This window comes from Danio aesculapii, chromosome 4 (genome assembly GCF_903798145.1).
Source record: "Danio aesculapii chromosome 4, fDanAes4.1, whole genome shotgun sequence".
In the NCBI taxonomy this organism is placed as follows: Eukaryota; Metazoa; Chordata; class Actinopteri; order Cypriniformes; family Danionidae; genus Danio; species Danio aesculapii.
Genome location: NC_079438.1, coordinates 57,401,523 through 57,428,302, shown reverse-complemented (window position 1 = coordinate 57,428,302; position 26,780 = coordinate 57,401,523). Strand labels below are relative to the sequence as shown.

Here is a 26,780-nt window from a genome sequence, read left to right as displayed (position 1 = left end):
AGTCAAATAATTTGACGAAAGCTAGAAACCTGTAACCATTTACTTCCACAGTATTTGTTTTTCTAAGGATGCCAATGGTGGTTTTTTTTGGATGAACTGTCCCTTTAAGACCGAGCAGTGTTTGTAAAGCATGCAGGTATGGATCACCTGTACCTGCTTACTTACTGTCAGCTCTTCCTCCTCATCTTGCTTCCACTCACACTCTTCATCTGTGGGTTCGTATGCCGCTCTGACGATCTCACTCCGCTAAACACACAAACACACTCGTGATTCAGCAAACTACATGGCAAAGCGGTCTAGAACACATTAGAAGTTTCAATTTGATCGATAAATATACCAAAATAATACTAGAGTACATTTTTACTGTAGTTTTTTACTACTAGTGTATTATTATTACTGTATAATTTATTACTGTATAATGAAACCTTAATGAATGCTAATCAAGCAACTGTGCACAAGTTAATACACAGAATAAACCACAATATGAATCAACGCTTTCTGCTGAAACTATACATTCGTGTCCCATAAGATTAAGTTTGAGTGGTGTAAATCTGATAAAGGCATTATGACTGAGGTTTGAGTGAGAATATAAACAGGTTTTGTTGTTTGTCTCTGGTGTCCTTGATTGAGCATAAGCCTTCAGCAGGTTTGTGTTTGCTGCAGTTGGAAATGCTGAAGCAGCAGGTCAATAGAAGCGGTTTAATGTACAGCACTGCTCTTCTAGAACAACAGCAACGCTTTATCTTCACCCTCATTATGCATTCAATATAACTATTCTCATTGGAATTAATGGAATTTAAATTCACAATTGGCCAAAAAAAGCCAAATGGAATCTAACTACGCAGTTATTAGTTACAATTGACAGTTTTCTAACTAAAATGTCACTTGCATAAACTCAGATTAAAAAGCATTTACATTTAATTAAATGAACAAATTAATACAATAAATATAGTTAGGGATTTATAACAGGACCATATTTTAAAAGGGCCTTTTTTTGCAAAATCTTCCGATAATTTGACAAATCACACATCTTTCCCAGGTTAAAATTATGACAATGTGAAAAAAAAGCATTTCGATTTTAAATAAAATGAATTAACAATAGTAAAAAAAAAGGTAGTATCGCATTAACAATAGTAAAAATAGGAATAAAATGTACATCTTGAGAACTTTTGTAAAAATTGCCATATTTTAGAAAAGAAAAATTACTTATTTGCCAGGTTAAAATGGAAACTGGAATTTCAGATGGAAAAAAATAAATAAATAATAATAATTAAAGATTTATACCAAGGAAACTTTGTTAAACTCCCATATTTTTTTAAATATTGTACATTTTCCAGGTTAAAATGATAGAAATTGGAATTTCATAAAGAAAAAAGCATTTTGATTTGAAATAGTGAATGAATGAATAAATAAAAATGAAATTATGAATTAGTATATTTTGGAGGAAACTTTCCCCTTATTTTAGAACTATACATCCGTCCCAGGTTATGAGAAAAACTGGAACTTCAAAAAAAAAAAAAAAGCATTTAGATTTAAAATAAACAACAACAAATAATAGTAAAAAGTATATATTTGAGAAAACTTTGTTAAACTCCCATATTTTTTTTTAAACATTGTACATCTTTTCCAGGTTAAAATGAAAGAAATTGGAATTTTAGAAAAAGAAAAACATTTCAACTTAAAATAAGATGAATTAAAATAGTAATAATATTTATGAATAACGTATATATAGATCTTATATACAAAAATTTACCAGACTGCATTTGGGAGGTAAACAAAGTATTGTGTCTTGTTTTGGAATACAGAAACCTGGGTCCTCAAAGCTCACCTTGTCAAACAGAGGCTGATAAAGAGCAGCATATTTTCGCTCCAGCTCGTGGACTTCTTCATAGAATTTAGCTTCGATATGGGCACATTTGACCTGGAGGTTCTTAAGTGCATTAACACGTCTCTTCACCACCTTTGGTAAACTGCAAACACATGAACACAACATGAGGTCAACAAGCAGATGATTCATCAGTGACTCAACACAAATTAATGGGTGAATTAATGTATATAAATAATAAAAAAATGACATTTGAATGCTCAGTGTTTCTGCACTTTTCAGCAAGTCAAATTTAAGACTTTAAAACCATACTGAATTTTATTTCAGACTTATTTAGGTATAAACACTAATGTTGTAAAAGATCTTTATCTGGTCAACTAATTCAAATTGACTTTTATCCACACATTTAATAAAAAAGAATTAAAATCTATTAACTCATCAGTTATAAATCAGTAGTTATAAATAATGGTTACCTTAAATGTTAATCTAAGGAAGATTAAACCATATTGGTAAATGGAGTTCATAAATAAAACTAAATATAAACAAATAAAATCATCATCTTTATAGGAGCAATTTTCTTTTATATTTAAATTCAACTGGCATTAGGCACTAAACCTGTATTAAATCACATTCATTCAGTAATCAAGCACCAATTTAAAATTATTTTCCATCTGGCTACAGAAAACACTTGTCCAATGAATTAACTTGCCTACTTCATCTAATTCAGGGTTTCTGCAGGTTTTACTTAATCAAATTTAAGACCTTTTTAAGAGCAAGAATGAAATTTCAGACTTCTACAGGGCTAAACGCTAAGGATTTTTCAATAGCCAAGCAGAAAAAAAATATATATATATAATTAGTAATTTCTTAGCCACATATTTAGACCATTTTGAGGGATGTAAACAAAAGACATTGAGGGATGTAAACAAATATCCCAACATATTTCCTGTTTTACACTTTTAATTTCTATAGCTTCCGAGAATCTAAAGAGCCACATATTGATGATGTTATGACAGTTGCTTTAACATTAAGCTATGATTGAATTGCCTGTTACAGTTATGAAACAGTTTTATAAAAAGCAGGAAATCACATTTAAATGATCTACATATATTTCAACATAAAAAAAATAAAATAAAAAAAAGTTAAAACCTAAATGTCAACAGACTATTATATTAGTTATAAGTAGCTTTGCTAAATGTTTTATTGAGATGCGTGTTGGATCAATTGGGTAGCTTTAAATAAATAAAAATAAAAGGTCTGTTTAAAATGATTTAAGACCTACAACACAATATTTCAGTTAATTTAAGACTTAATATCTGAAAGCCTAATATTTTGATTTTGAACTTTAAGACCCTGCAGACACCCTGTAATTAACCTAGAAGTTTTCCAAATGAGACTAAGCTTAATACAAGCCTCTTGCGAAGTATCTAGTAAAACATTATGCAACGTCATCATGAGAAAGACAACAGAAATTTGTTTAAAAATGTCTAAAATACTCCATTAAAGAGCATTTAAAGAAAAGGCATTATTTTGTCTACTTTTTTAGTAAAGATCAGTAGTTAAAGTATCAAAAAACCTAAAGCTTCCTACCAATCTTGAGCATTTTCCTTTTTTATTTTGGCTCAAAGCGATCATTCATTTCAGAGCCTGACGCAAGAAACAGGATCTGCCCCAAATTAGAAGCATTTAATTTCAGTCACTGTTTGCAAAGTAGAAGAATGAATCTGCAGCCAATCAGAAGGAGGGGAGCTATTTGAGGTTGTGTGTGGGTGTTTTCACACATACCTCTCCATGTATCCTGAGGGAGATCCTACGAGTCCATCCAGCCTCTCCTGCAGCGCCGCCAGAATCTGAGGATTCTGCATCATCTGCCGCGTCAGCTGACGTGCTGAAACAAAAAATATTAACTTATGCTGCATAACAGACCACTTCAATAAACATGTATACATAAACCTATAGACACACATATCGGACAACTGTGTTTATATGCAATAACTTAAACTGTTAAAAGCTATTACTAGTAGGCACACATGGAATCAGATTTTTAGCCCATCATTGGACTATTGTGTAAATTAAGATTTATTCAGTTTAATTTCAGTGATATTATAGACTAATAAGAAAAATGTTGATATTTTTACAATACAGTTTTTAAGAGTAATATCTGCTGTATTTTAGTATGTGTATTATATGACTTGCTGTTTACCACATGTGGATCTAATTGAATTTGCATTGTAAACATTAAGGTAAAGTTATTACTTCAATTCATGTATTAAGTCTAGTTACAATACTCCCAAAATCATTCCGCTTAAATCCACAGATTCTTTACAGAATTCTGCGCAAAAACAGCAAAAAAGTGCATACAAATAAACTTGAATTGAATGAATACACAAGGAGTTTACTCAATACTGGGAAATAACATCTACAATGCAGCTTTTAGTCAAACATCCAACCTTGAGGTAGATCTAAAAACCTTCACTTGTTCATTGTTCAATTTACATGTAGTTTGACACTTTACAGATGAAAAATAGTGAGATTAGCATGGAGCTACGTCATGTGAAAAATTAAACTCAAGTATTTTCACACACCAAAAGGCTCAATTTGGGATTTGGAAACGGTTTCATTGTTTTGATGACATCCTTTATTTAGCAGGCGATGGAACCACCTTGTTGACCTTTTATTCATAGGTTATCATTATTATTTTAGTTGCTTATTACTATTTATCAGTTGTGCCAGTATATTATTGAACACAATGCATTACTGTAGAGCTACGACTACTACATTACACTTATTCCAGTCTTCAGTGCAACTATATGCTTAAAATAATTACTAAAACAAAAACAACAATCATCATCAGACTGCCTGTTCCATTAGGATCAAATACTCTTACAGAATTAGTTAAGTAATGATTATTTTTAATATTGATAACTTTACTGCTTTATGGGTGAGGAAATGTTTTCTGACGTCTCAGAAAAATGATGCAACACTGATAACAACAATAATGTTTCTTGGTCATCAAATCCTCAGAATGATTAATGAAAGATCCTGTGACTCTGAAGTCTGGAGTAATAATGCAAAAAGAAAAAAAATCTAAAAGTTAAAAACTGCATTCAATAGGTGACTAACCATTTTCCATGATCTCAGTTTGCATGTGCTATCGAAAACATTAATAAACACCTCAACTCAAGCTATCACCCAATAGCTTTCTCAGATCTAGAGCATCACCTTCAACAAGGGTCAAAAACCGATACCCTTTACATCCCAAATTTTTTTTACAAAAAGGTCGGTCAACGCAACTGTAGCAATCTTTATGGAGCGAGCGGATTAATACTAAAGGCGAGGGTTCTGTCCAGCTGCTAAACACAGCTAAGGTCACAGAGGGTGCAGACTGATATCGTGTTACCCAACACAGAAAGTGCCAATGCTAACATTCACAACCTCTTCATAATAACTGTGACTGTCAGCAAGAGTTGCTTTATCTATCTATCTATCTATCTATCTATCTATCTATCTATCCATCCATCCATCTATCCATCTATAGTCAAACTCTTAATCTAATAACAGGATCTGTTGGATATAATGGATAGATAATGTGGAAGGATCTACATTGTTTTATCTATCCATCCATCATATCCAACAGTAGTATCTATCCATCCATACATCCATCCATCTTGTTTTATCTATCCATCCATCATATCAATGGTAGAATCTATCTATCTATAATAGAATCTACATTGTTTTATCTATCCATCATATCCAATAGTATCCATCTATCTACCCATCTATAGGATCTACATTGTTTTATCTATCCATCCATCATATCCAACAGTAGTATCTATCCATCCATACATCCATCCATCTTGTTTTATCTATCCATCCATCATGTCAATGGTAGAATCTATCCATCCATCTATCTATCTATAATAGGATCTACATTGTTTTATCTATCCATCATATCCAATAGTATCTATCTATCCATCCATCCACCCATCTATAGGATCTACATTGTTTTATCTATCCATCATATCCAATAGTATCTATCTATCTATCTATCTATCTATCTATCTATCTATCTATCTATCTATCTATCCATCCACCCATCTATAGGATCTACATTGTTTTATCCATCCATCCATCATATCCAACAGTAGTATCTATCCATCCATATTGTTTTATCTATCCATCCATCATATCAATGGTAGAATCTATCCATCCATCTATCTATAATGGGATCTACATTGTTTTATCTATCCATCATATCCAATAGTATCTATCTATCTATCCATCCATCCATCCATCTATAGGATCTACATTGTTTTATCTATCCATCCATCCATCATATCCAATGGTATCTCTTTCCATTTATCCATCCATCCGATCTACATTGTTATCCATCTATCCAGCATATCCAATAGTAGTATCTATCTATCTATATTGTTTTATCGATCCATCCATTATATCCAATGGAAGAATCAATCCATCCATCCATCCATCTCTCTATCGATGGGATCTACTTTGCTTTACAGATTACAAAATGTTTGTTTTTCCCCAGAAATATTTTCCAAAAAGCTCATAAAAGCCATGAACCAAACAAACCATTATTATAGATATTATGGTATTCTGAAAGTAGCAAGACGCTGTAAATTGTAGTGAATTATGAAGGAGCCGTGCTTAAGTTTGCTTTGTACACTGCATCTTTGTGATTGGTGAAATTCCTGTAAAGAATCATGGGTAATGTAGTTCAGGATTAATTCCAGTATTTTTCCTTAAATTAAAAATTATAATAAAATAACTTAATGCAAACAGCTGGGAGGGGTTTAACAAATGCTTATGTAATCTAACCACAGAGCTCAAAACAGATCAGTCTTTATAGGGTAAAATCATTGCTTAAATGGTGTAATAAAATAATAAATGAAATCACTTTCATTACTGAAAAGATTGAGTTTCACTAATAGGAGTTCCTCCAGAACCTGTTGTACCTGTCAAACTGTTGTACACCAGTTAATCTAGTTCTAGCTCATCTTTGCGGTTATGCATTGGTTAACTGCTATATCGACACATTTTAGTCAAGCATCAGCAAAATCCAACGTTAGTTTAATTGTAGTTCACAAAAACTACAGCTAGAGAGAAATGCATGCAGAAATCAGCAATCATACCTTTACTGTTGTCTTCCCCGGCATCTTCCTCCTCCTCTTCAACATCCTCCATATCTGCTGGGTCCATTTCAGCCTGGTCTTTACTGCAAACACACGATCACAGGAGATTAAACATTTACCCAGCAAACTCTGCAGGTGTTAATTGGGTTTCCTTCTGCTTCAACATGACATGTCTTAAAGGGGTCATGAGGAAACCAGCATTTCCTTCAGCTTTAAAAGCTAAAAGAGCTCGACCAACTCTTGCTCTCTGCCCACAATTATCACGCATTCAAGCTTTTATGCATTGAATATTGGATGAATGGATGTGCAGATTTTCAAAATTATAATATATTGATAATGAATATGCATAATTTTATGGGCAAAACACAAAGAAATATTACTTAAACATTTATAGTGCCTTTATGACTGCTGAATGATTGTCACACCACCAAATACAGCAGTGATTGTTCATAACACTACCAAATGCTGAAAAAGTATTTTCATACGTTTATCTGGTCAACGACATGCTGAGATATTGACTAAAAATATTTATAGGCCTATGATTAAGGCTCTACTTGTTAACATGAAGCAATTATTTTACAAAAGCCTTTATACAATAAAAAAAGTTGTAAGGTGATGCTAATTTCTTAATGCTCAAAATCAAGTTTAGCATCGATATTGCAATGTGCACATGGCTGGATCTGCAATGTCAAATGTCAAGTATGATTGTTATAGAAAGTTTAACTATTGTGGATTTAAATGTTATTAATTTCTTTAGTCAGTTTTACGCATTCAGGCACAACAATATCTTTTGTTGCTTCCACAAAAAACAATTGAATTATTTTTTTATAGTGAAGGTGTCATTTTAAATTAGGTTCTTACATTAAAGTAGGAATGGACTGCTAAACTATATTGCATCAAATCGCAAAAAGATTTCTCTCAATAATAATGATAAGCGCTGGACTTTTTTTTTTACTCTATATTGATCTAACAGCCAGTCACAGCAGAAATGTGCAACGAGAATCTAAAAAGTGTGTTGATAGAGATGTACCAAATTTTCTGCCGAAAATATGCTACGCTATTTAACGGATCCTTTAATTTGTGTTGCTTCAGTCATTGTTGGGGTACTCTAAAATCTGGAAGCATTAACAACTTATATAGAAATATACATCAATAGTTCAATATGGAAAATAATCATCAAGATTGCATTTCACCATATCACCCAGCCCTAGTTTAAAAGTTGATTTTAATAATTTATTCACATGCACTCCCACTATAAAATTACCACAAACTTTCTGAAATGCTGAATTCTCTACAAAAAGAGATATTCAAGCCATCTGCTGAAGTGTATTTGTAATGTATAAAGAAAATATTGCAATGTCAATTTTTTCCAACATTGTGCAGCCCTAGTTAATAGCAAAACAGTGTTTTAAACTTGTATGTGGTCATTTCTCATTGCTGATTAACACATTAACACTATTGAACATATTGTAGAGTTAGCCATTTTACTTTAAATCCTTTTACAAATTAATTACAAAAGCAAACACATTTATGTTGTAATGCCATATTAGCAGCATTGGCTATATTCAAGGCAACACTTGAACCAAGTATAATCAAATGTACAATTATATAATTACAAATCAAGAATCTTAAATCATGCATTATACAGAAACAAAACAAACACTGATTAAAGCCATACAAGTCTTCAATTTGATCAATGATAAATATTCCAAAATTACTCCTTTTAAACATCTCAATAAAGCAACCTTTTTGCCATTACACCTGCTTAAGCAACTTTTTTGCAATGTATGTTGGGATAAGATTCAAATGAATAACGACATTTGATTTATCATTTCATAATCCTATGAATACGCACTGAATTTGTGAACCCTTATTTATCATACTTTATGCCACATAAAAACGCAGGTGCTTGTAAATCTGCATGATATCAACTGATCTTCAGAGACAGGAAGTTTCTGTGGTGAGCAACAGGTGTATTTCTCATGTCAGAGAAGTGCAGAGTGATCGACCCCCAAACTGAAAAGTGGCAAGCATGTGTTTGGCATTGCAAAGATGCTTGGGATACTGCAGTGAGTGTGAAAGCATGAAGACACATTGCTGGTCTAACATGTGGTCATATGATGATGATGGCTAAACAAAAAATCAGCTGAGAGCGGTGCAAGATTGTGTTGTCACAGTACTGGAACTTCAAACTTCCATACAATACCAAGAAAAATGTCGATATTAGATACCATTCTCAATATTATGAGCAGACCACAGCAAATATTCCAGTATTAATGGTGTTATTTTTGACAACCTTAGCGCAACTAGTGCTTTATTTTTATATTTAGATTAATGCTGGATGAGCTTCACACGTTAGATGCACTAAACCAGTGTTTCCCAACCCTGTTCCTGGAGGCACACCAACAGTACATATTTTGGATGTCTCCATTATCTGACCCATTCATTTCAGGTTTTGGAGTCTCTTCTGATGTTATGATAAGATGATTCAGGTGTGTTTGATTAGAGAGGTTGACAATTTGGAATGTTGGTGTGCCTTCAGGAACAGGGTTGGGAAACACTGCACTAAACCAACCAAACATAATAGAAGATCTTAATATTCAGCATATGTTTCTGTAATAAAGAAAAACCACCATATAAATAAGTAAACTGGAGTATATGCTTTAAAATGTTAATGAAAATGTAAAAACAAAAGTTCTTTACATGTGGTCAGTATATGCAAGCTATTAAATTTACAGAAAAGCTACTATACAGTTGTATGCAGTGCTTCTTTCCTCAATGAATTTAATTCTGAACAAATCATTTGAATCACAATCATCATTTCTAGGTAAGCCGTTTTGATCGAATCGAATGAATGATTCAGTGAATCACTCTTTTAAACTAATGGCATGATCAATGACAGGCCTAAGCTAGCACAGAACTAACAAAACAATTACAGCTCCAGAAAAAGTCCCTACAAATATCTGACTTTTTGTGTGTGTGCGTGTACTAATACTGCACACACCTAAATGTTATCCATTTAACACACAAACACCCAAAATCAAATTAAAGCTGGGAATCCCACAAGCTGTCAAATGAGACGTGATCAGACACTGACAAAAGTCTGAATTAAAAAGGCAAACAAGCACTCACTTGTCAAGATCTGCCATGTTTCACCGTTTGTGTTGTTTCCTGCAGGGAAAACGCAGAAAGGAAAATGTTAATGTTGTTCATTATATTCAGCAGCCTCCAGCCAAATCCGGTCACCCATGGCCTTATCAGTCAGGTGACGGCTCAGTGTTTCAGACACAAAATATATGCACAGGTTTAACTGTTTAGATACACTTGCTATCAGAATATAAGCATACAGGTGTCAAAATTGTGGATTAAACATTTAACTTAAGTGTGTTTACTCTCACGTAAGTGGTTTAAACCTTTAAATATCTTCTGTTGAAGATAGAAAACACATTTAAAATAGATTAAAACCTGTACCCTAATACTAAGGTATTAAGTTCACTAATAAATAAAACTAATTTAAACTAATACTAAATTCAGATTTCTATCACATTCAAGACAACAATTAAATAGTTTAAAACAAGGTTGAGTAAATTATTAAAACGGTTATTTTGGGGTGAATTGGTCTTCGTGTTTCTCAACCACGTTCCTGGAGGATCACCAACACTGCATGTTCTGGATGTCTCCTTGGGATGTAGCACCTATTACAGGCCTTTTAGTCTCTGCTAATGAGCTGATGATCTCAATCAGGTGTTTGGTTAAGAAGACATGGAGTGTGCACAGCTGGTGGTCCTTCAGGAGCGTGGTTGAGAAAGTTTTAGAAGACACTCAAAACTACATAAATAGTAGAATAGCCCAATCTGAATTAAAAAGCATAACATACAGGTCAAATGTCAGAATTAAACATGTTGCCTAAATTTCAGCCCAAAATGAAAAGTTTATCTACTATTTACTGACTTAAGTGGTTTTAAACCAAAGAGTTTAAAACAAAAAGTGCTCAGGGGTAGCCTAAATAATGTGTCAGTGCTCTTTGGGTAAAGAACTCAGAATAATCAGTCCAAGGAACTCGAAAAATGTGAAAAATATATTTAAAAGCCTTTATTGGCATGGTTATACCTTAAAACTGTGCCTGTGTGTTTCGGCAAACACTTGCCTTCATCAGGATAACAGTGATCCAGGATAGTCATGTCAAAGGCTTTTTAATATCTCCACATTCTCAAGTGCCTTGAACTGATTTTTGCAGTCCACTGAGTTTCTTCTCTTAAAACACGAAAATCTATATATTTAAGAAAGCTGAAACCCTGTAATCGACTTTCATAAGAGATACACATGTAATGACATGGAGTGTGCACAGCTGGTGGTCCTTCAGGAGCGTGGTTGAGAGAAGACACTCAAAACTACATAAATAGTAGAATCTGAATTAAAGCATTACATACATGTCAAATGTCAGAATTAAACATGTTGCCTAAATTTCAGCCAAAATGAAAAGTTTACCTACTATTTACTGACTTAAGTGGTTTTAAACCAAAGAGTTTAAAACAAAAAGTGCTCAGGGGTAGCCTAAATAATGTCGGTGCTCTTTGGGTAAAGAACTCAGAATAATCAGTCCAAGGAACTCGAAAAATGTGAAAAATATATTTAAAAGCCTTTATTGGCATGGTTATACCTTAAAACTGTGCCTGTGTGTTTCGGAAAAACACTTGCCTTCATCAGGATAACAATGATCCAGGATAGCCATGTCAAAGGCTTTTTAATATCTCCACATTCTCAAGTGCCTTGAACTGATTTTTGCTGTCCACTGAGTTTCTTAAAACATATATATATATATATATATATATTTAAGAAAGCTGAAACCCTGTAATCGACTTTCATAAAAGGGATACACATGTAACGCAAGACAAGTTTCACAGATTTCTTCAGAATCTCATGTTCAATATAACTCAATGGTTTAAAACAGGGGCGAGTAGACTTTTTTGGGTGAACTATATCTTTAAAATGGTTTTAGAATTGCTCATTTTCTTCAATAAATCACATAAATGGTGGAATCTGAATCTAAAAAGTGAAAAATTGAGCGATTATCTTTTAGCTAACTGGTTAAAGTCTTGACAACTGATGCAAACTTATTGAAACATGCGCGCAGCCATACTGGTGTTAGAAAAAAGGCAGAAAACAAACCCCTAGGGTTTATGGGATAGATTAGCTACAGACATCAAAGGTGTGAACCCCGTATCTCCAGCTCTGCATTAGCCTGCATTCATTTGCAGAGGCCCGACCTGCATACAAGCACAACACCTCCAAATTTGATTGTGAAGCAGAGACGGATCAAAACGAGCCTCAGGCGACCACAATCAGACCTGGAATACTGAGCACATTCATTCAAGAGCTGATGGCCAGACTCTGAAGATGATCAATCATGAAGGCCTGACACCTTTCTTGACAAATCTGAAGGTTAATCTCTTCCTGCGCCAAGCAGATCAGACAGCTGAAGCCTGTCAGTACACACCAGCACTATATGATGTTTAAGAAATTTGATGCGATGGCATTACATTAAATCAATTATCTATTGCAAGCAAATGCATGATGACCCATGTACATTCGCAATATTTCACTTTTTTACCAAGCCCAAACAAACACGCATACATTTCCCACACCATGGCAGCAATGGATCTTATTTCCCAAACAAGACGTCACAATACCAGGACAAAGTTCCTGGCACATTTCCACCAGACTCTGATAACCATTCTTCAGCAGTGAAAGCTGCCGGCAAGCCTTTAAACCGTATAAAATCTCAGTCGTCAGGAACAAAGGTTCAGTGCACTTTGTAAAACCCACAAACCTTATAGCCAACAGTGCCATGAACCACCAGTCAGTTATGACTATTTATATGAAGACTAAAGCAATGTCAATCCTACAACGTAAACTAGACGTGCAAGATCTCCTACATCTAAAATATCACAGATCTAAAAATTCTGTTAAATTATCTGGCCACTAACCCATGCTAAATAGGAAGCAATAGTTGCTTATCCATGCAAACTACAAACTGACAATTAGTTTATCATTTAACTCTAAAATAACTACCCATTTCTGTGAAAAGTGCCTTTATGACCACTAAATAAAACTGAGTAATAATATTTGACATGTATACTTTTGCAGATTAATATTAATATAGTTTAGATACACTTCTGCATGCATTAAATATATAATTTATATATAAAAATTTCAGAATGCATGCATTGTAGATATTCAAAGATCAAGCATAAATACGCCATTAACTAGAAAGCATTAAATATGCAAATCCCGCTGACTAACTTTTGCACATTATACGCAATAGTAGATAATCTGGCAACCCACCAGCACAATCTCATACTGATGTGACGAATAACAAGGCATCAGACTAACCATGTCGCAAATTACCATTTAAAACAGTTGTTTAAGTACGAAACTAGGTTAATGATGCTGGATTTGATCCACGGGTCAGTGCAGTGGTCACTTCCCACCAGGCCACATCACCACGTGTTTCCTCCACAGACCCACCGGCTAAAACAGCTAGCAAAACACCATCCTAATAATAACCAATGCTAATCAAGTAGTCATAACTAGGAGAACACTAGTATATTAACCAAACCAATACTTCATATTTAAATTATTAGAGTAAAAAGTAAAGAATAATTTAACATTTAACTTATTTGTGATTTACACCCCAAATCATGCTTGAACACGTGCTACATTGACACATCCGCATCACTTTATCACTAAAACAGGCAAAATGGTCAAACAAACCGGTTATATTTGCATTTTTCCGACAACGTGATCAGACAAACCCCCCTCCCTCCCTACCCAAAAAAACTTACCCGCCAGATCAGACCAACTATCATCACCATCATCCTCCCAACACAAGGAAATACGTCAAAGACAACATTTCAAACAATCAAATCTCGTCTCAAACACCCGATCAAACATTAAAAAACGCAGTATAATTAGCTCATCTAACGGATTAGCACAAATTTAGTCGATATTTAAAAGGCGAACAGCCATTTTCATCTCCATCATGGAGGAGTCTGTCTCAATGGCTGCTAACTGAACGATTAGCTCGCCAGCTACACATCACGCTCGATGACCGTTAAATCTCATTTTAAAAACCCGCTTTATCGATTGTAACGAATAACCGGAGATTTATAGAGTGTTTGTGCGGGGTGTGCTCTTACCGAGAGCCCGATGTGTGGATGTCTGTGAGGCGGCGGTGAAACGGTGAGACTCCCGCTCTGATGGCGCTAAAAGGGAATAAGATCCCGCCGCGTGCGCTCATATACATCTGGCGTCAGCACGTAACGCGGCTCGCGCTTCTACCAATCCTACTACATCGAGGGCTTGACTCATGAATATTAATGACGCGATCACGAAGCGCTGTTTTTATTGGTTGACAGACGTACGTCTGCTCGCCAGCGCCTCAAAGAGTGGCTAATTAATATTCAAGAGGATGGGTTTGGCCATAGTAGGATTCGGAATTTGCATCGGCGGAAAGGGAGGGGCGGCCGGAAATGGTTCAGGGGGAATGCCATTGTTCCAGAGTGGGTGGGCAGGGGTGGAGGTTCCCGCCAAAGCGTCAAATATATTTTAAAAAGATTATAAATATATGTATTTGTAGATTAAATATCTATCTATCTATCTATCTATCTATCTATCTATCTATCTATCTATCTATCTATCTATCTATCTATCTATCTATCTATCTATCTATCTAGATCCTGTGTTTATAATTTGATGCAGTCTATTTTTGTGAATAAAAATAATTGATATCAAGTATTCATTCATTCATTTTCTTTTCGGCTTAGTCCCTTTATTAATCTGGGGTCGCCACAGCGGAATGAACCGCCAACTTATCCAGCCGTTTTTACGCAGTGGATGCCCTTCCAGCCGCAACCCATTACTGCGAAATCTAGTATTTATTTATTTAATTAATTAATTATTAACAATAGCTTGCAAAAAAAGTATGAACATTCTATCTATCTGGATCCTGTTAGTATACTTTGACGTATTTTTGTGAGCGAAAATAATTGATATCAAGCATTTATTTATTTATTTATTCAAAATAACTTGCAAATAAGTATAAAATATCCATCCATCCATCCATCCATCCATCCATCCATCCATCCATCCATCCATCCATCCATCTATCTATCTATCTATCTATCTATCTATCTATCTATCTATCTATCTATCTATCTATCTATCTATCTATCTACCTATCTGCCTACCCACCTACCTACCTGTCTGCCTGTATATTTATGATCAAAATAATGGCTATCATGCATTTAATTATGTATTATTTTTCATTTAGCAGATTTTACTTGCAAATGAGGATCAAAAATGCACATCAAATTGCCAGAGATGCCATGACAAGTCCAAGTTTAGCTGTTTATTATTATTAATATTATTATTATTGTTATTATTATTATTATTATATACTGTTGTTGTTATCATTTAAAAAGAGGGAGGACAAAAAGATAGATACCAAAATCATAGTGTTTGAGTATGTGTATGTGTGTGGTAGTCAAATAGACACTCTTTACTTGCATTTAATATGTTTTCTGTGTGTAAAAACTCCCCTTTTCATGTATTTTCTGTCACTGTATGTGGTCTTTCTTTAATAAAACACATTATCCTCTGTATTTCTACAAAAACAAACTGTTAAAACTGATTCTGTAAAGGTTCCATAACATTTGGTGGTGTGTGGAGTGTTAAAGCATTCCTGGACACTATCAAATTTGTAAGAATATAAACAGAGTCATTGTTCTGTGTGCTTGGAAGAATCAGGCTTGCCAGAAACCTGCTGCAAAAACTACTCGGCTTACAACTCACTGCACTCACACACACAAACACACACTAAATGCAAGCAGAAAGTCTTGCTCTTTCGAAACAGAAGTGTGTCAATGAGGTTCTATTAAACCTGTAACCTCTGACTTGACCTCGGTGATCTCCGACACTTGTCTATTGTTGTTCCCTTTATAAAGACCACTGAAATGGAAAAAAGTAGTGAAGTAAAAACAAAAGGAGCCAAAACAAAGCAGACAATGGACAAACTATTCAGTATTTTGAGTTTAAAGCAGTCTCCAAATGAAAAAACAAAACAAATATTTACAATAATATGATAAACGTACTGTTATTTAATTCTGCTGTTGCTTTAATAACATGATAAACTGATACACTTTAATCTTAAACTGCAGTGTGTTGTAGTATAACACCCCATAGTTTATGTTACTCACCAAATAAAGGTACGAGAGCTGTCACTGGGGCAGTACCTTTTCAAAAGGTTCATATTTGTACATAAAGAGTCCATAGTGGTACCTCAAAAGTGCATATCAGTACCCAAATATACCTAAATTTACCTTTGAGGTACCAACATGGACCCTTCAGGAACAAATGTTTACCGTTTGAAAAGTTACTTCCCCAGTAACAGCTCTCATACCTTTATTTCTGAGAGTGTAGCAACTACAGAATCGTCAAACTGATTAAGTACTTTATAATAGTATGGTTTGAAAACACTGTAGTATTTACTATAAATTACTACAGTATTTTTTGTAACCTCTGACTTGACAATTATAAAGACCACTGAAAAAACAAAAGTAGACAAATACAAAGCAGACAATGAAAAACTATTCAGTATTTTGAGTTTATAACAGCCTCCAAATGAAAAAACTAAAACTAAAAAACAATTATTTACAATAATATGATGAACGTACTGTTATTTAATGCTGCTGTTGCTTTAATAACATGATAAACTGACAAATACTGTAGTACACTTTAAACTTAAACTGCAGTGTGTTGTAGTACAACACCCCATAGTTTATGATACTGACCAAACAAAGGTACAAGAGCTGTCACTGGGGCAGTACCTTTTCAAAAGGTTCATATTTGTACATAAAGAGTCCACAGTGGTACCTCAAAAGTGCATATCAGCCAAAATACACCTAAAATGTACCTTTGAGGTACCAATATGGACTGTTTAAAAAGTTCCTTCCCCAGTAACAGCTCTTATACCTTTATTTCTGATAGTGTAGCAACTATAGAATCACCAAACAGATTAAGTACTTTATAATAGTATGGTTTGAAAACACTGTAGTATTTACTATAAATTACTACAGTATTTTTTGTAACCTCTGACTTGACCTTTATAAAGATCACTGAAATGGAAAAAACAAAAGTAGACAAATATAAAGCAGACAGTGAAAAAACTATTCAGTATTTTGTGTTTATAACAGCCTCCAAATGAAAAGATTAAATAAATAAACACAATAGGAAACAATTTACGATAATGTAATGTCATTTATTAACATTTAACCTGTAAAGAGATGATGCCAACATATCCATAATCCTGGACCAGGCCGTATCCAGAGCAGCTGCTGTGGTGGTCATGGAGGAGTTTTCCTGAAAGACCCCAGTGACAGACAAGTCTCTGTATTGATCCTGTGGGTCAGCCTGATCACCCGCCGGTGACCTACTCACACCTGCAGCTTCTCCACGATGGACGTCCAGCTCTCTCCAGCCTACTTCGCCTAGACTGCAGCTCTGCACAAGAAGTTTGGTCAGAGGAGAAATGGTCGTGCCCAACTGAGCCTGTTTCTCTCGAGGTGTTTTCCTTCACTTTCGCCAATTGGTGAAGTTTTTGTTCCTCCACTGTCGCCACTGACTTGCTTAGTTTGGGACTTGTAGCTGCGCATCGGAGGATTTGCGCTTCAGTGTTTGGACTTTCAGCAGTGAAACTTAAACCTCACTGAACTGAACTACAACTGGACTGACACAGTTTACATCTACTAGAAATGTAGCTTTTAGTGGTACTTTTAACAGAAAGACCTAATATCACGCCACTCACCACAATCATTTCCAACCAATAGCCACGAGACACAAGGAATACATAACCTGTCCATTCATTCATTTCATTCATTCGGTTGCAGGTACCGATGCAGACGTTCACCCACCATCCTCCTTACCACCACCACCAGGTTGGCCCTGTCCAGGAGGGAATGCTCCACCCTTGCCTTCATCCTTGGCAGTCGTAGCTGGATCTAAAAGCTTCCAAACAATTCATTTTCCTTCGGCTTAGTCTCTTATTTATCAGGGGTCGCCACAGTGGAATGAACCGCCAACTATTCCAGCATATGTATTACGCAGCGGATGCCCTTCCAGCTGCAACCCAGTACTGGGAAACACCCATACACACTCGTACGGCGCTACCACCAAAGAAATCCTATGTTTTGTTAAATGATACTCTAATCAAATAATACTCATCAGTAAATGTAATTCAATATCATAATTATCTCACTGGTCTTTCTGGTAGAACTTCTGAAGCTGCTTGGACACAATCTACACTGTAAAAGCACTATAGAAATAAAGATGAACTGAATTAAATTGAATGCTGCTGTGGTATTAAGCAGAAATCAAAACTAACCATATGATTTTCCACAGTTTACTCTAAGTGTACTACAGTATTTGCCAGTTTATCAGTTCACTAGTTAATGCTAATGCGCTTCCTTAGCAAAGTGTTTTAAATACTATAGTATAATACACTATATACTATAGTATAATTTAAAAACACTCTAAATTACTATAGTATTTTGTCTATGTGGGTATGTAAGAAACAAATTGCCTGAAATGGTGTAAGGAGCAGAACAATGATGCCCTTTGCAATTATTCAGCTTTAAATATGCATAAGGCACTGAAAATCCTTCTATTTTTGAACCCGATACCTCTGCGATTGTGCATATTAGTCATAATTATATGCAATTACACTTGTTATTAAAAGATTTGATGCCTCTCTCTTCGGATTGAGATCATTTTGAAGCTGTGATATTCAGACAGCCGTCTTTGACTCCATCATAATCTCAAAGATTCATCTCATTTGCATATCATAAGCTGATTAAAAGGCCAACGAGATGCGCTCCATAAATGAAGCAACATTATTAAACGAATAAATAAGTGTGCACTGACTTCAGCTCTGTTTTAATGTCACATAGTGTGTCCTTTATGTGATTTAGAGACTGTTATAAACTTCATTCATTTTCCTTCGGCTTAGTCTCTTATTTATCAGGGGTCGCCACAGTGGAATGAACCGCCAACTATTCCAGCATATGTTTTACGCAGCGGATGCCCTTCCAGCTGCAACCCAGTAATGGGAAACACCCATACACTCTCACATTCAAGCACACTCTCATACTGACCGTGCTTGAGTGAGTAAATGCTGGCAGAAATAAACGGGCTGTTCTTGAATATTACAGCTAATGGTGTGTGTGTGTGTGTGTGTGTGTGTGTGTCACCCTCTGTAATGATGCTGAGACTTCAAGCTGCTCAGTTTCCTGCTGACAGTAAGAGGAGCTGACATATAGATGACCACAGTACTGAAAGATTAATGCAGTCACAGAGACACAGTTAACCCTTCACTGACAGAAACAGGTAGAAAACACCTGATCAGAGTCAACAGACTGCAGACATGAGAGCTGATGACGCCTGCAGGTCAATCATTGCCCAAAACGATCATTCAGAAATACAGAAGGAGAAACAGATCAAACAAATACACGATCAATTAAAAGTGTTGTTAAACACAAGAATAAAAAAGACTAAATGTGATGAAAAATTAAATAATAAAGCATCTCCTGTCTTTTCAGTAGCAACTGTATAAAATGATAATATAGGATAAAGAATAAATTAATGTATTACGCTTTCTAATTTTTCTTTAAAAGATGTGCAGATGTTGGTTAATGAATGAATGAACAAATAAATAAATAAATAAATACATACAAATACATACATAAGCAAATAAATTAATTAATACATAAATAAATGCATTCATGCACACCTACATACATAAATAGTAAGTAAATAAAATAAATGCATACATACACAAATAAATAAATGAGTAAGTAAATATAAAATAAATAAATAAATGCATAAATAAATAAATACATACAAGCATACATAAATTCATAAATAAATAAATAAATAAATGCATACATACATAAATAATAAATAAATAAATGCATAAATAAATAAATACATACATGCATACATGCATACATACATACATACATACATAAATCTATAAATGAATTAATTATTACATGCATACATACATACATACTGTACATACATAAATAAATCTATAAATTATTTATTTAATTAATTAATTAATTATTACATACATACATACATACATAAAAGCATAAATAAATGAATGCATAAAAATAAATAAATAAATCCATAAATAAATCAATAATATATAAATAAATAAATAAATAAATAAATAAATAAATAAATAAACAAATAAATAAAAATATATAAATAAATAAATAAATCCATAAATAAATGCATTAAAAAATCCATAAATAAATCCATAAATAAATAAATGCATTAATAAATAAATAAATGCATTAATAAATAAATAAATGAATGCATAAATAAATAAATGCATTAATAAATAAATAAATGCAATAATAAATAAATAAATAAATAATTGTGTAAATATTTATATTTAATAAATAAATAAATAAATAAATTAATTAATTAATTAATTATCAAATTAATTTTAAAAAGTGAATAATTGTAAATAAATAAGAGTCAGCATCAGTGTCTGCACTTAGAGACCTTTATTTGTATTCCTCCTGAATTATTCATTCAGGCCGAGTCTGCAGAGTCCATATGGCACCTGAATGAAGACATTTGTGCTGTGTTAATTATGGACTAATTAATGGACAAATAGTCACTTTCTGCACAGCATGTTAATGTCACCGTGTACTGGAGGACTGCTCTGCCTTCACAAACTTGTTTGTTAAATATAAAGCAGAACATATTTTTGTGGATCATTTGAGGTCATTGATATGATCATATCTGCTTCTGACTTAAACAACAAACCATAAGTGTTTAAACATGCTGAAGAATAAATGTATTCAGAGTGTTTGGTCTTTGTTTTAGGTGGGCAGAATCTGCAATACTGAGCTGCTGCCCATGGAGAGTGGCTTTCTCTTGCCATATTGTCAGTGGTAGGCAGAATGAGGCTTTTCTGTAGAAATCTCCTCATTTTTTAGTGGCTCACCCACTCTTTTCCTCTCTATTCCTATAGCAGAAAGCGGAGGAGAGACAGATATGAAGTGACACAGAAGAACACTTCCACTGATGAAGCTACAGCGAGTCAATGTATAGTTAAAGTCACAATTTGTATATTATATTTCATGCACTGCCCAAGCAAATCATCCCAACCACTCTAAAATGATCAAGTCTTTCCGAACAGAGTTATTCAAGCCATCTGGTGAAAATCTGAAGACTTTTTTAATATATATTTTGTTCCATTCTGTCCCATTCTCTTCCATTCATTCCATTCCATTTATTCCATTCCATTCTATTCCACCCTATTCTATTTCATTACATTCCATTTTAGTCCATTCCATCCTATCTATTCCATTCCATCCATTCCACCCTATTCTATTTCATCCATTCCACCCTATTCTATTCCATCCATTCCATTCCATTCCATTCCATTCCATCCTGTCTATTCCATTCCATCCTGTCCATTCCATCTTTTTCCATCTTATCTATTCCATCCATTCAATCCCATTCCATTCCATCCTATCTGTTCCTTCCATCCTTTCCATTCCATCCTATTCTATTCCATTCTGTTCCACTCCACTATATTCTATTATATTCCAATCTATTCTATTATATTCCATTCCATTCCATCTTATTCCATTCTATTCAATTCCACCCTATTCCATCCCATCCTATCTATTTTATCCCATCCCATTCCATTCCATCCCATCCTATTCTATCCTATCTATTCCATTCCATCCATTCCACCCTATTCTATTCCATACATTCCATCCTATCTATTCCATTCCATTCCATTCCATCTATCCATTCCATCCCATTCCATCCTATTCATTTCGATCCATCCATTCCATCCTATTCCATTCCATTCCATTCCATTCCACCCTATTCTATTCCATTACATTCCATTCCATCTATCCATTCCATCCCATTCCATCCTATTTATTTTGATCCATCCATTCCATCCTATTCCATTCCATTCCGTTCCATTCCATTCCACCCTATTCTATTCCATTACATTCTATTCCACTCCACTCCACTCCACCCTATTCTATTCTATTCTATTCTATTCCATTCCATCCTAATCAATTCCACCCTTTTCCATCCTATTATACTCTATTCCATTTCATCTTGTTCTATTCCATTCCATTCTGTTCCATTAAATCCTATCCCAATCCATTCCATTCTATTATGTTCCAATCCATTCCATTCAATTCTATCATACTATATTCCATTCCATCTTGTTCTATTCCATTCCATTCAGTTCCATTCTATCCTATCCCATTCCATTCAAATCCATTCTATTATATTCAATTCCATTCCATTCCATTTCATCCTATTATATTCCACTCCACTCCATTCCATCTTGCTCTATCCCATTCCATTCCATCCTATTCTATTCCATTCCATTCCATTCTGAATTGTAAATATGAACCCAATGTTCTATTTGTCAATATTTGACCCAATGTTGTATTAAATCAACCCAGCATTTATTTTTTTTCTCTCTCTCTCTCAGCGTGTACATCTGCTGTAAATGAGATACAGGGATGATTCAGGATGACTGAATGAAAAATGGCTTCAGTCACCTGCGTGTGCTTTTTTTTAAAATGGACCCCGGAGAGCCCCAAACCGCAGTCAGCAGCTAATAATGACCTCATTTAGCAACTCGACGCTATTTATAACCATCACAAGAGCCTGGCGGTGCTGTGAAAAAGCACACAGTCTGAATGCGTGTGTAATAATCAGAGATGTGACAGGCAGACGTGTCTGTTAAAGCAGCTTTAATCCCGGAGCTGAAAGAGAGCTCAGCTACAGCACTTCTTTTATCTGCGATTCCAGCCGGGATAAAGACTGTGCTGAGCCAGCGTTCAGATCTCCCCTGTGTGTGTGTGTGTGTGTGTGTGTGTGTGTGTATATGTGTACTCAAAAAATGACTTTTGATGCTTGTTCAAACTTGTTTTATCTTCATCAACATACATTTGTGAGAATAATTAAGCTAACTTAATCAATTTGTGATGGACAACAACAACATGATGGAATTGTGTTGAAAGCTGCATTGCATCCTATCTTGTTCTATCCCATTCCATTCTGTTCCATCTTGTTTTATTCCATTCTATCCCATTCCATTCCATCTCATTCTATTGTATTCCATTCTGTTATACTCCACCTTGTTTTATTCCATTCCATTTTGTTCTATTCCATTCTGTTCTATCCTATTCCATTCTTTTCAATTCTTTTTTTTTATTCCATTCTATTTTGTTCCATTCTATCCCATTCTATTTTGTTCTATCCTTTTCCATTCTGTTCCATTCCATCCCAATCCATTCCATTCCATCCTATTCTATTCCATTCAATTTCATCCTATTATATTCCAATCCATTCCATCTTATTCTTTTCAATTCCATTCTGTTCCATTCCATTTCATCTTGTCCTATTCCATTCAATTCAATTCCATCCTCTTCCATTCCATTCTGTTCCATTCCATTTTGCTCTCTTCCATTACATTCTGTTCCATTCCATTCCATTCCATTCTGTTCCATTCCATTCCATTCCATCTTATTCTATTCTATTCCATTCCATTCCATTCTGTTCCATTCCATTCCATCTTATTCTATTCCATTCTGTTCCATTCTATAACATTACATTACATTCAATTCCGTTCCATCTTATTTTATTCCATTCAATTCCATCCTATCATATTCCATTCCATCTTGTTCTATTCTATTCTATTCTATTCTATTCTATTCTTTTCCATCCTATTCCATTCTGTTCCATTCCAAATCAACTTAAATTTATTTAGCTTGTTAATTTGATAAGCTAACTTAATCGATTTGTGATGGGACAACATGATGGAATTGTGTTGAAAGCTGCATTTCTACAGCATGCTTGTGTGTGTGCGTGTGTGTGTGTGTGTGTGTGCGTGTGTGTGTGTGTGTGTGTGTGAGAGGGAGAGAGAGAGAGAGAGAGAGAGAGAGAGACGGTGTGTATGTGTTTGAGAGAGTCCAAAAGTTGCAGATTTGTAAGTTGCACCGCTGCATTGATGTGTGTGTGTTTGTGTTTGTGATTACTTGTGATTACATAATAGCACTGCTGCATCTCTCTGATCTCTGTCTCTGCTCCGGCACATGCAGCCGGACGGGTGTTTCTCCTCTGGCGCTGATGTTTTCTGTGCATCTGAAGTCTCCGTATGTCCTGCAGGATTACACACACACACACGCAAGCCTCAACATCTCCAGATGCTGCCGGAGACAGTCTCCTAGCAACACTGGCACTGGAGACAATGAGTGGAGCTCTCCAAAATATGGACGTGAAGGAAATCCATTTATTGGACTGTAGTAGAAAACAGTGAGATGACAACACGGATCTGCATCTCTGAGCCTCGTCTCTCAGCCTGCTATTAATAATTGAAGGAAGATTATCTCTCAGCACATTCAGGCTCTGATATTTATGTCCACAAACACACAACATCACTAACCAGAGGCCTGAATGACTACACTGATACTGAGGCATTCCCCAATGCTCCAATCCTGAAACTTTCATGTCAACCTTACCCTGTGTGTAACAACACCCCAGCAACAACCCACATATTCCAAACAAATAACCCAAATCACCATAGGAACCACCCAGATAACTCAAATACCCCAAATCACCCAAGCAACCACCCAGATGACCCAAATACCCCAAATCCCCCTAGCAACCACCCAGAAAACCCAAATACCCCAAAATCACCCTAGCAACCACCCAGATAACCAAAATACCCCAAAATCACCCAAGCAACCACCCAGATGACCCAAATACCCCAAATCCCCCTAGCAACCACCCAGAAAACCCAAATACCCCAAATCACCCTAGCAACCACCCAGATAACCAAAATACCCCAAAATCACCCTAGCAACCACCCAGATAACCCAAATACCCCAAATCACCCTAGCAACCACCCAGATAACCAGCCAGAGCACTAATTTACATACAGACCACCCTATCAACTACCCTGTGTACCCTAACAACAACACAACACCCTAGCAACCACCCAGAGCAATCTAGTATCAATCCAAACCATCCTAGCAACTACCATGTGTACTCTAACAGCAACACAACACCCTAGCAACCTCCCAGAGCACACTAGTATTAATCCAGACCACCCTTGCAACTACCCTGTGTACCTTAACAACAACACATTAGCCTAGTAACTAACCAGACCTTTCTAGTATCCAGATAAAGCACTCTAGAACCCCATAGATCACCCTAGGAACAATTTGGTGTATCCTAGCAACTACTCAAATCACATTAGCAATCATCTGAATAACCCCAATAGTACTAGCAACCACCCAGATAATGCAGAAAATCACCAAGTTTCACCCTAGCAACCACCTAGGCCACCATATAGAAGCCAGTAAGTGTCAACCACCCAGAGTACCCTAGCAACTCTGCAGATCACCCTAGCAACCACCAAAATTGCAACAATGATGCAGACACATTTGTTTAGAGACTTTTGGCACTTTCCACCCTCCATACACTCACCCGGGTCATGATGTCATCAGGACGGCAGATGTGAGGAGTCCCAGAATGCATCAGCACAGATGAGGATTAAATAAAAAGCATGTCCAGCTGTTCAACTTCAACACACTGACAGACACACACACACAAACACACACACACACGCACACACACGCACACACACACACACGCACACACCTAATCAGACTAGTGCTGTTTTACTCCATCAGGCTGTCAGGTCAACCTACTAAACCAGCTACATCCTAATATGCACTAGGGGTGTAACAGATCACGGTTGAGTCGTGATTCGTACAGATCACAACCCACGGTTTGACCCACAGATTAATAGATTTTTTTTTTACTTTACTAAATTTGTGACGACTGCAGAGGGATCGCCTCACGTGTCATTCAAATCACATATTTAAAAGCATTTAGGCTTTCCTGTAAAATATAATGATGACAGAAGGAGTTGGGGTGGGTTATTCGGGATGTGGTGGGTTTCTTAGGTTATTAAAGGTGTTTTCTGTCACTACTTGTTTAGCCTGCATTAATGCATTCAGTGTAAGCTGCTCGATTAATCATTAAAAGATCGGGATCTCAACACCCTCGCAACAAATTCTAAATGATGGTGATTTGCATATGTTTATTAATCCTTCCAATCGCTGCATTCAAATCTGAAAACGCAAAAATCAAGGAAGAGAATCAGTTCACTTTACAAACAGTCAAGTAACACAGAAGTACTAGGATAACAGTCTATAGTTCTATAGTAGATCTACAGCAGGGGTAATCAACTATATTTGTCAGAGGGCCAGGGTATTACCAGACAGTCTCCTCGGGGGCCGGACCCCCAAGAAGAAAATCAAATAAAAATCTAATTTTGGCGTAACATTTTGTTAAGTTTCAAACTAGTATCAAGCATGTTGTTGAGACCTAGAAATAAAAAACAAATGTTAAGTAAGGGCATGAGGAAAAGTTATGCGTTAGTTTTTTTAAAATGTTTTTTTTTTTTTTAAGCCTGTTTGAAACAAATGCTTAACACCGCATAGTCTGTCTGAGTCTGTCCTCATTTCAGATTGTAGCCTAAATATAGTCATAAATGGTGGTTATTCTGACAAGAGACTCAGTTGTTGTTATTTTTAGTTGCTTTAATAGTGTGGACCACTATTTTCTTTTTGATCCTCACAATTTTGGAATCCAGTCGTGGGCCGGATTGAATGGCT

At 35.3% G+C, this 26,780-nt stretch overlaps 1 protein-coding gene across 3 annotated transcripts in view; it reads right to left on the bottom strand.

Annotated features, from left to right (window-relative positions):
- nap1l1 (nucleosome assembly protein 1-like 1) overlaps window positions 1-14,283 on the bottom strand; it is a 28,196-nt gene extending 13,913 nt beyond the window's left edge. For 2 of the 3 annotated variants that reach the window (XM_056456220.1, XM_056456217.1), the window contains exons 1-6: window positions 14,178-14,283; window positions 10,111-10,149; window positions 6,979-7,061; window positions 3,611-3,713; window positions 1,829-1,970; window positions 154-246 (exon numbers count right to left, since the gene is read on the bottom strand). In XM_056456220.1, coding sequence (XP_056312195.1) covers window positions 154-246; window positions 1,829-1,970; window positions 3,611-3,713; window positions 6,979-7,061; window positions 10,111-10,127 — 438 coding nt within the window. In that variant the 5' untranslated portion in view covers window positions 10,128-10,149; window positions 14,178-14,283. The remainder of the gene's footprint in view (window positions 1-153; window positions 247-1,828; window positions 1,971-3,610; window positions 3,714-6,978; window positions 7,062-10,110; window positions 10,150-14,177) is intronic. The other variant, XM_056456218.1, reaches the window with a different exon arrangement.
- Between the last annotated feature and the right edge of the window lie 12,497 nt (window positions 14,284-26,780).